The sequence below is a fragment of the Rana temporaria genome, chromosome 1 (genome assembly GCF_905171775.1).
Source record: "Rana temporaria chromosome 1, aRanTem1.1, whole genome shotgun sequence".
NCBI classification, from domain to species: domain Eukaryota; kingdom Metazoa; phylum Chordata; class Amphibia; order Anura; family Ranidae; genus Rana; species Rana temporaria.
In genome coordinates, this window is record NC_053489.1 from 527,104,972 (window position 1) to 527,118,076 (window position 13,105).

The 13,105-nt window shown below is 43.5% G+C and overlaps 1 protein-coding gene across 3 annotated transcripts in view; it reads left to right on the forward strand.

The window, feature by feature from the left end:
* ARFIP1 (ADP ribosylation factor interacting protein 1) overlaps window positions 1–13,105 on the forward strand; it is a 140,036-nt gene that overhangs the window by 63,900 nt on the left and 63,031 nt on the right. For 2 of the 3 annotated variants that reach the window (XM_040331914.1, XM_040331915.1), the window contains 2 exons: window positions 6,486–6,591; window positions 8,825–8,920. In XM_040331914.1, coding sequence (XP_040187848.1) covers window positions 6,486–6,591; window positions 8,825–8,920 — 202 coding nt within the window. The remainder of the gene's footprint in view (window positions 1–6,485; window positions 6,592–8,824; window positions 8,921–13,105) is intronic. The other variant, XM_040331916.1, reaches the window with a different exon arrangement.

Consider the following 13,105-nt stretch of genomic DNA (forward strand, 5'->3'; position numbering starts at 1 on the left):
GGCATCATTCACTATGGAGATCCATGTACAGCTTTGTTTTCTTTTGACAGCTATGCTCTTGGATGTCTCTGCTTGCCGTTTAGTTGTGACATCATGACGCCAATTTGAAATGCTCACCAGGGCCATGGCTTTGTAGTAAATCGATTTATATTAGGAAGCCCCGCTCTGTGAATTTCATTTTAATGCGTTATTCTGATTTTTAATTTTTTGTTCCCCAATTCATTTTTCATAGGCTAGTTGTAAGGTTTATAAAAGAGCCCTTAAGCGGGGTTAAAGGAGCTACTTTTAGGCCAGGTTCACACTATCGGCGCATGCAGCGCACAGCAGGGGTCCGGCGAGTGCTGGTTCACCGGTTCAGGTCCGATTTCAGCCCGAATTTTGGGCTGAAACGCACTGGACCTGCTGCGAAAATAAGTGAACTGGCTCCATAGAGAGACGGTCACATTCTCCTGCAATGCGAATTGAATGCGAGGAAACTCCTAAAAGAAATTAAGGCTGCATGCCATCTGTAGGTTTTTTTTTTTTTTTTTTTTTAGCTTTTTTAAGCTGCAATGGCTGCTTCTTGGGATGTGTTTTCGATTTGCACTTGGTAGGACTAGAAAATAAATGCGCTTTTTATACATCTCTACTTACAGTAGGTGACCGCGATATTGTGTCAATCTCGCTCCCTTTCTCAGCGAGATTGACCACCTACGAGCCCCATCGCGGGAGCCAGCGCCAAGCCGACTCGCCGCAATGGGAAAAAGCCATCATAGAAGCGACGGGAATCCGACTTGGATTCCCGCCAATTCTAGCCACGGCATTTGGTATGAATCATGAGGGGGAACTCCACGCCAAAATTTAAATAAAAAAACGGCATGGGTTCCCCCCAGGGGCATACCAGGCCCTTAGGTCTGGTATGCATTGTAAGGAGAACCCCCTACGCCGAAAAAACAGCGTGGGGGTCCCCCCAACAATCCATACCAGACCTGTATCCAAGCACGCCACCCGTCTGGTCAGGAAAGTAGTGGGGACGAGCGAGGCCCCCCCCCCTCCTGAGCCGTACCAGGCCGCATGCTCTCAACATGGGGGGGTTGGGTGCTTTGGGGCAGGGGGGCTCATCGGAATCTGGGAGCACCCTTTAATAAGGGGGCCCCCAGATACCGGCCCCCCACCCTAGGTGAATGAATATGGGGTACATCCCTACCCATTCACCTGGAGGAAAAGTGTCAAAGAAAATAAACACACAACGCAGGGTTTTTAAATCATTTATTAGTCAGCTCCGGGGGTCTTCTCTGCTCTCCAGGGGGTTCTTCTTTCATCTTCTCCGCTGTCGCCTCGGCACTCCCTGGTTCTTCTCCCGCTCGCTCTCCTTCTTCGGGGCTGGCCGCCGCTATCTTCTTTTTAGCTCTATTACTAGCGGCGGCGCAGCCCGCTCTTTGCCGTCTTCTTCTTTACTTCCGATGTTGACGCGGCGCTTCCTCCCGCTGTAATGCCGGGTACGTGGCTCGAGTCGGATCCCCGTCACTTCTATGACGCACTTGCTGGAATATGTTTTTCCTATTCCAGCGAGTGCGAGATGTCGCACCATGTCGCCGAGAATCAGCCAGATGCACATTCTCTGTGACAGGTACTGTATGTATCTTACATTTTCTTTTAATGCTGACTTTTAGTGCAGTGAAGACTTGCATAGCTCATTATGTGACATTACATTTCTTTTTGCTAGACTCAGAACTGAGCTTTGGTGTGTAGCATGAATGCACAGATGCCAGATTACATTTATGTTATTCTCCTGCATCCCAGACTAGTGACCTGTTTTGTTATCATGGGAAGGAGAAAATTGCAAGAAAACTAATTGCCTTTGCCTTTGTAATATTTTTGTAGAAGGAAATCAATTAGTCTTCCTTGTGTTTTATTGTGAATTGTAGGTCTTAAAGTTTTCTGCATGTGAACTTTACTGACTACTCAGGGAAAAGTCTTTTGTGAAGTTTTAAAGAGGATCAGAACTGTGCAGGCTCTGTACTCAAAAACGGCAAGCAGAGGACAAAGAATTATTTAGCAATGTTTTATGTCGGTTGCCTGCGGCTGTATTTTGTTTTCTTTCTGACCTTCTGTGCCTTTGTCTCTGGAGGTGGCCATTTTGGTAGACGCAGGATTTTGCTTTCTTGGGTAATAGTTGCCCGCTGATTACATGTGATCTGATGATTGGTGAAAGACTACAAAAAAAACTTTTGAGATCCAAAAAGGACAGATCCACAGAATAAATGAAGCAGGGAGATGTATGCACTGCTGCTTTCTCTCCAGCAAGGAGAGCAGTACCAAAGTGACATCACTAAATCTAATTTTAAATCTTGCAAGACGAGTATTCAGGAGAATTGGTGCCTTAGAATTTTACTTTGCAGGTATATGGCTATAAGACTGTAGGCACAGGGCATGAACTGCTATTTTTCAAAAGGAATTTAAGAAGAAGAAAAAAAATACTGCCTGGACACAATTACATTTGTTAAACAAATAGTATTATTTGGTACGGTAGCACAAATGGCAGTAAATGTTTTGTATCTCATAGTCTGCTAGTTGTTTAGTTGCTACTCACCCCTGCTTTTTGCATCATTGCATTAAAGGACAACTGGCTATAGATGAGTCTTCTTTTTATTTATTTTTTTGTTTGTCCGCCAGCAATGACCGACTGGGCCCTTTTACCCACTTCATGCCCAGGCCAATTTTCAGTTTTCAGTACTGTCGCACTGTGAATGACAATTGCGCAGTCATGCAACACTGTACTCGAACAAAAAAATTTGAGACACATGGTGCTTTCTTTTAGTGGTATTTAATTGCCATTGGGTTTGTTTTTGTTTTTTTGCTAAACAAAAAAAAGTTTCTTATTTACAAACTTTTAGAACACAAAAAAAGTTGTTTTTTTCTCCTGCACTGGTGGGTGCTGATGGGTGGCAATGATAAATGGCACTGATGGGCACTGCCAATCATATGACGCCTTCCTGGCATTGTGCGATCGAGCTGGCTATACGTGTATTGAAATTTTGAATCTACTGATTGACCTCTATACAATCACCCTGTTAGATTTTCCCCGCTCGATCCGCACCGCAAGCTATAGCCTGCAACGCTGATCCGTGTATTCTGACAGCAGGGAAGTCTCCTCTCTGTCACAACACAATAGCTTATGGGAAGGAATCTGGTCCGTGTTTTTTTTTTCATTAAACTCGCTGGTTGAGCCAAAAAATATATATAAAAAACCTGTCTAATGTATTGTCTGCCTTGCTTTGCGTTCTTGTTATATTATTCATCTATACATTCTGTTAATAAAATATATAGTATACTCCAGTTGCATTAGTGGTGAATCTGTCTTTGAACCACCCTGTATGCCATGTTGCATTGTACTTGCTTTAGAATCAATCACTTTGTTTTCCCAAGTTCATGATTTATCTGATTTTTGATGTGGATGTTGTCTCTACTGGATGCAGCTATTGGCGTTCTATTGTTTTACGACACCTGCTCATGATGAGATGATGCAAAAAGGACCGGATGGAAGACTGCTGAATATCTATCTCTAATCTCATAAATCTAGGCATACGTGTAATTATATGAAAGCTGTTTAGCTGACTTGTTTGTAAATGAAAGTGTTTTGTATTATGGAGCACAAAGCACTGCATACATTGGCTATACACAGTATGAAGCATAACACATTTTACCCATTTCATTTTAGGATTTGTTTAACTAATGAAACTTTCAATCTTGCTGCTTTTAAAGGGTGGATGATTATTGGCGGTGGTGTTGTTCACATTACATACATACATAACATGCAAATGTTATGTCATACCAGCATGGCCTTTGTATAAGAAATCCCTGCTTACTGGTAGATTTATCATATAAATCTAAGGCACAGATTCTCAAAAGAGATACGACGGCGCATCTCCAGATACGCCGTTGTATCTCTGCGTAGCGCCGTCATATCTATGCGCCTGATTCTTAGAATGTTACGCATAGATATCCATTAGATCCGACAGGCGTAAGTCTCTTACGCCGTCGGATCTTAACTGCATTTTTTTTTGACCGCTAGGTGGCGCTTCCGTCGAATTCCGCGTCAAGTATGCAAATGAGCTAGATACGCGAATTCCCGAACGTACGCGCGGCCGACGCAGTAAAATTACGACGTTTACGTTGGGCTTTTCCCGGCGTAAAGTTGCCCCTGGGTCTATGAGGCGCAGCCAATGTTAAGTATGGCCGTCGTTCCCGCGGCGAAAATTTAAAAATAAACGTAGTTTGCGTAAGTCGTCCGTGAATGGGGCTGGACGTCATTTACGTTCACGTCGAAACCAATGACGTCCTTGCGACGTCATTTGGAGCAATGCACACTGGGATATTTTACGGACGGTGCATGCGCCGTTTGTTCGGCGCGGGGACGCTTCATTTAAATGATACACGCCCCCTACCCGCCGAATTTGAATTCCGCCGGGTTATTTACGCTACGCCGCCGCAACTTTACAGGCAAGTGCTTTGTGAATAAAGCACTTGCCTGAAAAACTTGCGGCGGCGTAACGTAAATCAGATACGTTCCGCCCGCACAAATTTGCGGCGATCTACGTGAATCTGCCCCTAAGTGTGAACACTATTTTTATAGCATACTGTGCTATACTGTTATTTTTATGATGGATTTAACCACTTAAGACCCGGACCTTTATGCAGGTAAAGGACCTGGCCAGTTTTTGCGATTCGGCACTGCGTCGCTTTAACTGACAATTGCGCGGTCGTGCGATGTGGCTCCCAAACAAAATTGGCGTCCTTTTTTTCCCACAAATAGAGATTTCTTTTGGTGGTATTTGATCACCTCTGCGTTTTTTTTTTTTTTTTTTTTTTGAGCTATAAACAAAAATAGAGCGACAATTTTGAAAAAAAATTCTCTATTTTTAACTTTTTGCTATAATAAATATCCCCCAAAAAGGTATTAAAAAAAAAGTTCTTTAGCTCCGGGGACCCATCGCGGGACTCCAGCAGCGATCGGGTCCCGTGGCCGCGGAGCTTCGGACCATGTAGCGGGCGCGCGCCCGTGACCCACGGCTGGGCACTTAAAGAGGACGTACAGGTACGTGCTTGTGCCCAGCCGTGCCATTCTGCTGACGTTTATCTACAGGAGGCGGTCATTAAGTGTCTAATAGGGTGTCCCCTATCTCTTTAACCACTTGCTTACTGGGCACATATACCCCCCTCCTGCCCAGGTGAAATTTCAGCTTTCGGCACTGCATCGCTTTAACTAACAATTGCGCGGTCGTGCGACGTGGCTCCCAAACAAAATTGACGTCCTTTTTTCCCCACAAGTAGAGCTTTCTTTTGGTGGTATTTGATCGCCTGTGCGGTTTTTATTTTTTGCGCTATAAACAAAGAAGCGAGACAATTTTGAAAAAAATACAATATTTTTTACTTCTTGCTATAATAAATATCCCAATTTAAAAAAAAAAAAACATTTTTTTTTCTCAGTTTAGGCCGATACGTATTCTTCTACATATTTTTGGTAAAAAAAAAAAAAAAATCGCAATAAGCGACTGGTTTGCGCAAAAGTTATAGCGCTTACAAAATAGGGGACAGAATTATTTTTTTTAAATTATTTTTTTTTACTAGAAATGGCGGCGATCTGCGATTTTTAATGGGACTGCGACGTTATGGCGGACACATCGGACACATTTTTGGCGCCATTCACATTTATACTGCGATCAGTGCTATAAATATGCACTAATTACAGTATAAATGTGACTGGCATTGAAGGGGTTAACATTAGGGGGTGAGGAAGGGGTTAAATGTATCCCTGCTTAGTGTTCTAACTGTAGGTGGAGGGGGGGGTGACTGGGGGGGTGACCGATCTGTGTCCCTATGTACAAGAGACACAGATCGGTCTCCTCTCCAGAGACAGCACCGCTGTCTCTGTGTAAAACGGCAATGAGAGATGATCTTATATGTTTACATATGAGATCCTCTCTCATTGGCCGCACAGATCGCCTCGCGAACGGCCACTCTGATTGGCCGTTCGCGGCGATCTGTAATTGGCTGTGTCCGAGGGACACGGCCAACACAGATTTTCCCCGCAGCGCGCTCTGGAGCGCGCGCGGGGAACGCCCAAAGGGGCGGCCGTCAATTGACGGCAGTTTGGAAATTGGGATCCGCACTGCAGCCGTCAATTGACGGCAGGCGGATCCCAAGTGGTTAATTGGGGTTAAAATGGAAGATAAATATAAATGCTTTAAAAAGGGGAAGTTGTTGAATATAGTATTCGTGTGTGTTTAAGACTTGTAAAGAGAGCAACAGTTTTCATTATTATTGCTGATTGTTTTGTGACTTTGGTACGTTTTGAGGTTCGCTGATGGTGGGATGATAAAAAATCCTTATTGGGAAGCTTAGGTTTAGATGTTTATCGTCTCTTGATTCACACTCCTCCATATATAAATGCTCTATGTCCTGTCCTAATAACCAACTTTGTTACTTTTTCTTTTTCTTTGAAGGAACTAAAACGATCAGTACCAGGGGGACTTGGCCTTTCTGAAACTCGAATCACTCATGGCTTTGATGACGGTAAAGAAGGAATCTTCGAAGCCACGCCTTATCAGGGTAAGACATATATACTAGACTTGTTTGGATCAGCATCAAAAGTAGACTGTCATTAACCTCTCATGAGTTTTATGGATCCGTAATGGGTCTTTTTCAAATCAAGAATTTCATGTAGAGTTTGATTCCTATGCAGAAAAAGTAAATGTGTGAATCCTATATCCATAGGACTTTATTCACACCTCGAATTGTGGGCAGAATCAAGGCTAAACATGGGATGTGTTAGTGAAGCCATTATTTATTAATGGCAACCCAAACGCGGTGCGATTTTGCTTCGATTTGTAGAGCGTCAAAACACTCTCTAAAATCAGGGCAAAAAAAACACAACGCCAAATGCACCTGGCTCTTTGCCAAAATTTGGTACATGAGCTTCTATACCTGGTTTTTGGAGCGGAGGGATGCCCATTCAAGTGAATGGTGCCACCCCAAAAAAAGTGGCGCAGCAGGTGTCTCTGCAGTACGCTTAGGTGTAAATGGAGCCCAAGAATACAAGAAGTACATGCAAAATTTAAGGGTAACTGTGCTGGTAAGTTAGCATATCTTTATTAGGTGGGGGCATCTTTTTCATAGCTATCAAAGCCTATTATAATTTTAATTATAAAGTCGAGATTTTTAATATGTTCAGAAAGTTAAAAAAAAATTAGACGGATAACCGAAGCAGGATATTCATATTTGGATGACCAAAATTGATCATACACTGGAGCCACAGGCTTTTCATGGTGTAAAGCAGATCTCCAGCATAATTACTTTGTAATCAAACTGAACAACTTGATCATGTCCAGAGTGCTTTTTATGTGTGCTGAAGCGCATGGGCCTACAGGAAACAAATATAAATACAGAACAGTCAAAGCCCAGAACTTGTATTGGCTGTGTATAAAGGCACAACTTGCTTAGATTTGGATTGATCGGTGAGGATTAAAGCTGTATTAAACCTAAAACCCCAAAATGTTAAATATTGCAGCTTACCAATCATTAGATGTGGTGGCTGCATTTGTTTTTTATTTTGTTTTTTTGGGGGAGGGGGGAATTTTTCCTCCCTGTTTTTCACTTGGTGATCTAGCTAGAAACACACCTCCTGTATTGGTGACCACACTCTGGATGAGGGAGCACAGGGGCAACTTTTGACAGTATCATTGTCAGCCTGCATGGAGGGGGGTGTTAACGACTAACACTGCAGTTACAGCAACAGATTTCTTTTATTTATTATTTTGAGATAAAAGTTTTACATGAATATATAAAAGCTGATCCATTGTAAGCATCCCTGTCAGTAGTAAATGGTTTGTCTCAAAACTCTACCTGCTACATTTACAGGAAAGCTTGTTCTTTTTAAAATGGCAGACTTACTGCCCATTTTACCAGGTGAAAATAAAGGCAAGAAGGCCTAAAAAGGAAAATGAATGCAGAATCTAAGAATTTGTAAGCTGCAGTTTAAAGTGATTGTAAACCCACTCTGACAACTTGCAGCTACAGGTAAGGCTAGATTAATAGCTGGATTCAGGTACATTGCTGCATCTTTGCGGCGGCGTATCGCATTTACACTACGCCGCCGTAAGTTAGCTAGGCAAGTACTGTATTCACAAAGTACTTGCCTGCTAAGTTACGCCTTAATCTAGGCCAGGGGTCTTCAAACTACGGCCCTCCAGGTGTTCAGGAACTACAATTCCTATCATGCCTCGTCATGTCTGTGAATGTCAGAGTTTTGCAATGCCTCATGGGATTTGTAGTTCCGCAACAGCTGGAGCGCCGCAGTTTGAGGATCCCTGATCTAAGCTTACCTGTAGGTGCAAGTTGTGTGGTTGGGTTTACAACCACTTTAAGATAAACATTCTGTCTTTTTAAAACCACTTAAAAAATATTAACAGCACATTTTCCAGGCCTCTAATGTGTGTTGGATTTTTGATTGTGTAGCCTGCCTACTGAGTCAGATATGTTTTAGAAATGTATAGTCTTCAATGTGTGTTGGAGCAACTGCCAAATATCATGGTGTTCAGGTGAAGAGGCATCCTAATCCAAGTGTACCATCCCTGCAATAGTTGTGCCCATAAATGTAACATTTTGTTTGGTCACCTGGAGCTTACACCTCATCCTACAACTCTAATGAAAGTGTATCCTTTGTTGGCATATTCAGCTGCAGTGTCTGTTGTTGCTATAATCTACTGGTCTAACTCTATCTCCTAATGGTTTACTAGTGGTTGTATGCATATTGTAATTTTTGTGCAATGTATACTCTTCTTAGGTTCCTTCTCCACACCCAGGTCTCCAGCAATTTCCCCTAGCAGCACAGCAGCTAGCAGACTGGCTGGACAAGGAGATGATTTAATTGCTCCGTCAGGTATTGCAGATGCTGGATAACTCCCCAGGAACTGCTGGTGCTGCACTAACCTCCTTTTATTTTTCCTTATAATTTCCTGATTATCTCTGAATCATAGGAGCGTGCTTTATTCCTGCCCTGCTGAAAATTAATCATGTGCCAATTAACTCAAAAACACGTTACCCTTTCTACTTGTTTAAAAACAACATCACTCTGTATTCAAAATGTGCACACTATAGGTTTATCTAAAGTGTCTGACAAAGCACTTGTTTGGCAAAGTGCAATGTTGTGCAGTAATCAGTAGCAGCTAGTCAATCTGTTTTCATCACAAGTGCCCTAAGCTGCTGAAGATGCTCTGTGATGTGTGTGTATAGGTTACAGCACAACACGGCTCTCTGCAACATTTTCATAATGTTCTTTCTCCCTTCAAACTCTCTAGCACAAATCACATTGCATGCAAGTGGATTGATAGTCACCATACGCGGGAATTACTTTTGAAACAATGGCTCTTACATTGTACTTGGCATGTAACATCAGTGCCAGGGCAAGGTAATCCAGTGTTCAGGGGAAAGATGCTAAAGCCCCTGCAAGGGTTGTGTCACTGGAAGGAAAAATACCTCTGCATCAGTGGTGTCTGTTTTGAGGAGGACTGATTTGGTAGTTGTATGAAGGGAGAGGGGAGTTGGGAAGTTCGAGGCGGTGTGGGGTACATTTAACTAAGAAGCCCTGTGTGGCTCTGAGGGCTAAGTTACACTTGCATGAGTCCTCTAATGGGTGATCTGTGGTGGATCACATTTCAGAGGGTATCTGACAAGTGGTGTAGGGATGTTGTGTTGCCTCCTCACTGCCTGTTTTAACACCCAAATGCCTGCGCCACTGCATTATAGCCCTATTTAGTTACAGTGCCTTGAAAAAGTATTCATACCCCTTTGGAATTTTCCTCCGTTTGTCATCTTGCAACCAAAAACTTAACTGTGTTTTATTTTTTGGTGATGAACCAACACAAAGTGGCCCATAATTGTGAAGTGGAAGGAAACTGATAAATGGTTTTCCTAATTCTTTACACATGTGTGAAAAGTTTGGCATGTATTTGTATTCAGCACCTTCAATACTTTGAAGAACCACCTTTTGCTGCAATTACAACTAACAAGTTGTAATTGACATTTTTTCCCATTCTTTGCAAAATGGCTCAAGCTCTGTCAGATTGGATGGAGAGCGTCTGTGAACAGAAATTTTCAAGTCTTGCTGCAGATTCTCAATTGGATTTAGGTCTGGACATTGACTGGGCGATTCTAACACATAAATATACTTTGATCGAAACCATTCCATTGTAGCTCTGGCTTAGGGCCGTTGTCCTGCTGGAAGGTGAACCTCTGCCCCAGTCATAAATCTTTTGCAGACTCTACCAGGTTTTCTTCTAATATTGCCCTGTATTTGGCTCCATCCATCTTCCCATCAACTTTGATCAGTTTCCACCACCATGTTTCCCGGTGGTGTGTTCAGGGTGATGTGCAGTGTTAGTTTCTCTTATCGTCCATGGACGGACACAGCTCCTTTAAATCTTGACAAGTGGGTTATGTTCCCTGTTTACAGGAGAGGACTAGGCAGAAACATGTTGGATAATTAAATACATGTAAGATTAACAGAGTTGAACAGCCCCCGCCCAGGGGGCGGTCCCTCCAGGCATAACCCTCCTCACTGCAGCATGCAGCCTCAGTTTCGTTCTGCCTAGCAAGGAGAAGGATGTATGGCTCCCTTTGGGCCCAGCGCCCTGAGGAGAAATTTTATTTTATTTTCTTTTGCTAACATTGCCGCTGTCAGGCGGGAGGGGGCCTTCTTGAGGGGACTGTGTTATCTGGCCTTTGTTTTTTCTTTTTTGTATGGGGCTTTTCTGTGAGAGGTTTTTCACTGTTAAAAAGCCCTAGGAGGCTTTTCCTGTTCAAACGCAGCAATTTTTCACCATGCCGCACAGTTAACTCATGGTTCATTTCCTGTCACACGCTGTGTGCTGAGAGTGGACGGCAGCGCTGGGCAGTCCTCCTGAGGTGAGTCCCCTGGGTACCCCTGATCAGCGCAGCAAGTGGGTGAAAGGCTCTTAATAGGGCTCTAGGAGCTTTTGTTTATTTGTAAGGACAGGTGTGCATATTGTACATACACACTAAGTAAATATTATTAATTTTTGCCTTTCGCCGGAATAAGGACATTGTTCATCCATCCTTCTGTCCTCGGTCGGCACATCCTACGGAGGTTGCCTTTCATACTTTAGGTGTGGTATGCGCTTTGCGGGTGTACCAGCCTGCTACGGCTCTGTTTTGGAGTTCTGACTGTCTTTTGTGTCGGTGTCTGGTCCACAAAAGGGCCTGGCGGTCTCGTCGACCATCATTTCTCGGTGGATCAGGCAGACTGTCATACAGGCCTATGCTCTTAAGGGCGGGCCCCCCTTTCAGGTCACGGCATTTTCGACCAGGGCAATTGGTGCTTCCTGGGTTTTTTCCGACATCATGCGTCTGTCTCACAGGTGTACGAGGCGGCGACTTGCTTGTCCGTTCACGCTTTTTCCAGAATTTACATGGTTGCTGTGAGTGAATCTTCTGATGCTTTTTTCGGCCGCTAGTTTTTGCCGGCGGCTGTTTAAAGTTCCACCTCCTCCGTTGAGGATCTCTGCTTGTTTTGGAGTAAAGTTAAAATTGGTTGTACTGATATATTTCCCACCCCTCGTTTTTGACACTGCTTGGGGACGTCCCACTTGTCAAGATTTAAGGAGCTGTGTCCGTCCATGGACAAGAGAAAATAGGATTTTTTGTACTCACCGTAAAATCCTTTTCTCCGAGTCCATGGACGGACACAGCACCCACCCCTCCTTTTTAGGTTTGTACTGCTTGTTACGAACTGAGGCTGCATGCTGCAGTGAAGAGGGTTATGTCTGGAGGGACTGCCCCCTGGGCGGGGCTGTTCAACTCTGTTAATGTAACATGTATTTAATTATCCAACATGTTTCTGCCTAGTCCTCTCCTGTAAACAGGGAACATAACCCACTTGTCAAGATTTAAAGAGCTGTGTCCGTCCATGGACTCAGAGAAAAGGATTTTGCGGTGAGTACAAAAAATCCTATTTTTTTCCTCCACACATAGCGTTTTTTGTTTTTAGGCAAAAAAGTTTAATTTTGGTCTCATCTGAACAGAGCACCTTCTTCCGCATGTTTGCTGTGTCCCGCACGTAGCTGCTCGCAAACGGGACTTCTTATGGCTTTCTTTCAACAATGGCTTTCTTCTTGCCACTCTTCCATGTAGGCCAGACTTGTGTAGTGAACGACTAATAATTGTCCTGTGGACAGATTCTCCCACCTGAGCTGTGGATCTCTGCAGCTTCTCCAAAGTTACCATGGGGCTCTTGGCTGCTTCTCTGATTTAATGCTCTCCTTTCCTGGATTCTCAGTTTAGGCTGACGGCCATGTCTTGATATGTTTGTAGTTGTGCCATACTCTTTACATTTTCGGATGATGAATTAAACAGTGCTCCAGAAGTGTGAGATATTTTCGACGCGTGGGATGTTTTTTTTATAACCTAACCCTGTTTTATACTTCTCCACAACTTTATCCCTGGTGTGTTCCTTGGCCTTCGTGATGGTGTTTGTTCACGAAGGTTCTCTAACAAACCTCAGATGGCTTCACAGAACAGCTGCATTTTGTATTGAGATTAAATTACACACAGGTGGACTCTATTTACTAATCAAGTGACTTCTGAAGAAGGGGCGGATCCAGAGTCTAGTCTTGGGAGGGGCACTACCAGAAAATATATATTTTTGAGGGGGTAATTTATCGGGGAAATGACTGGTGTTAGCGCTTCAATGATCATGGCACCATGGTTGTTATGGTGTCAGGATGATAAAAGTGCATTATTTATATTATTACATTGTAATATGAAATGGTTCAACTCCCCATAATGCAGAATCAGTGGGTGCCCCGAGTGTGTCACTTGCCACATTACCTGCCACAAGTTGCAGATTGTCACTTGCCAGATTGTCACTTGCCACACATTGCGGATTGTCACTTGCCTGCCACTAGATGCAGATTGTCACTTGCCACCTCACCTGCCACAGATTGATGCAGATTATCACTTGCTAAAATAGTGTTTTGCTTGTCAGAGTCAGGCAGCAGAGCGATGATATAATCTCTCTGCTGCCTGCACAGTGAGGGCGGAAGTTACT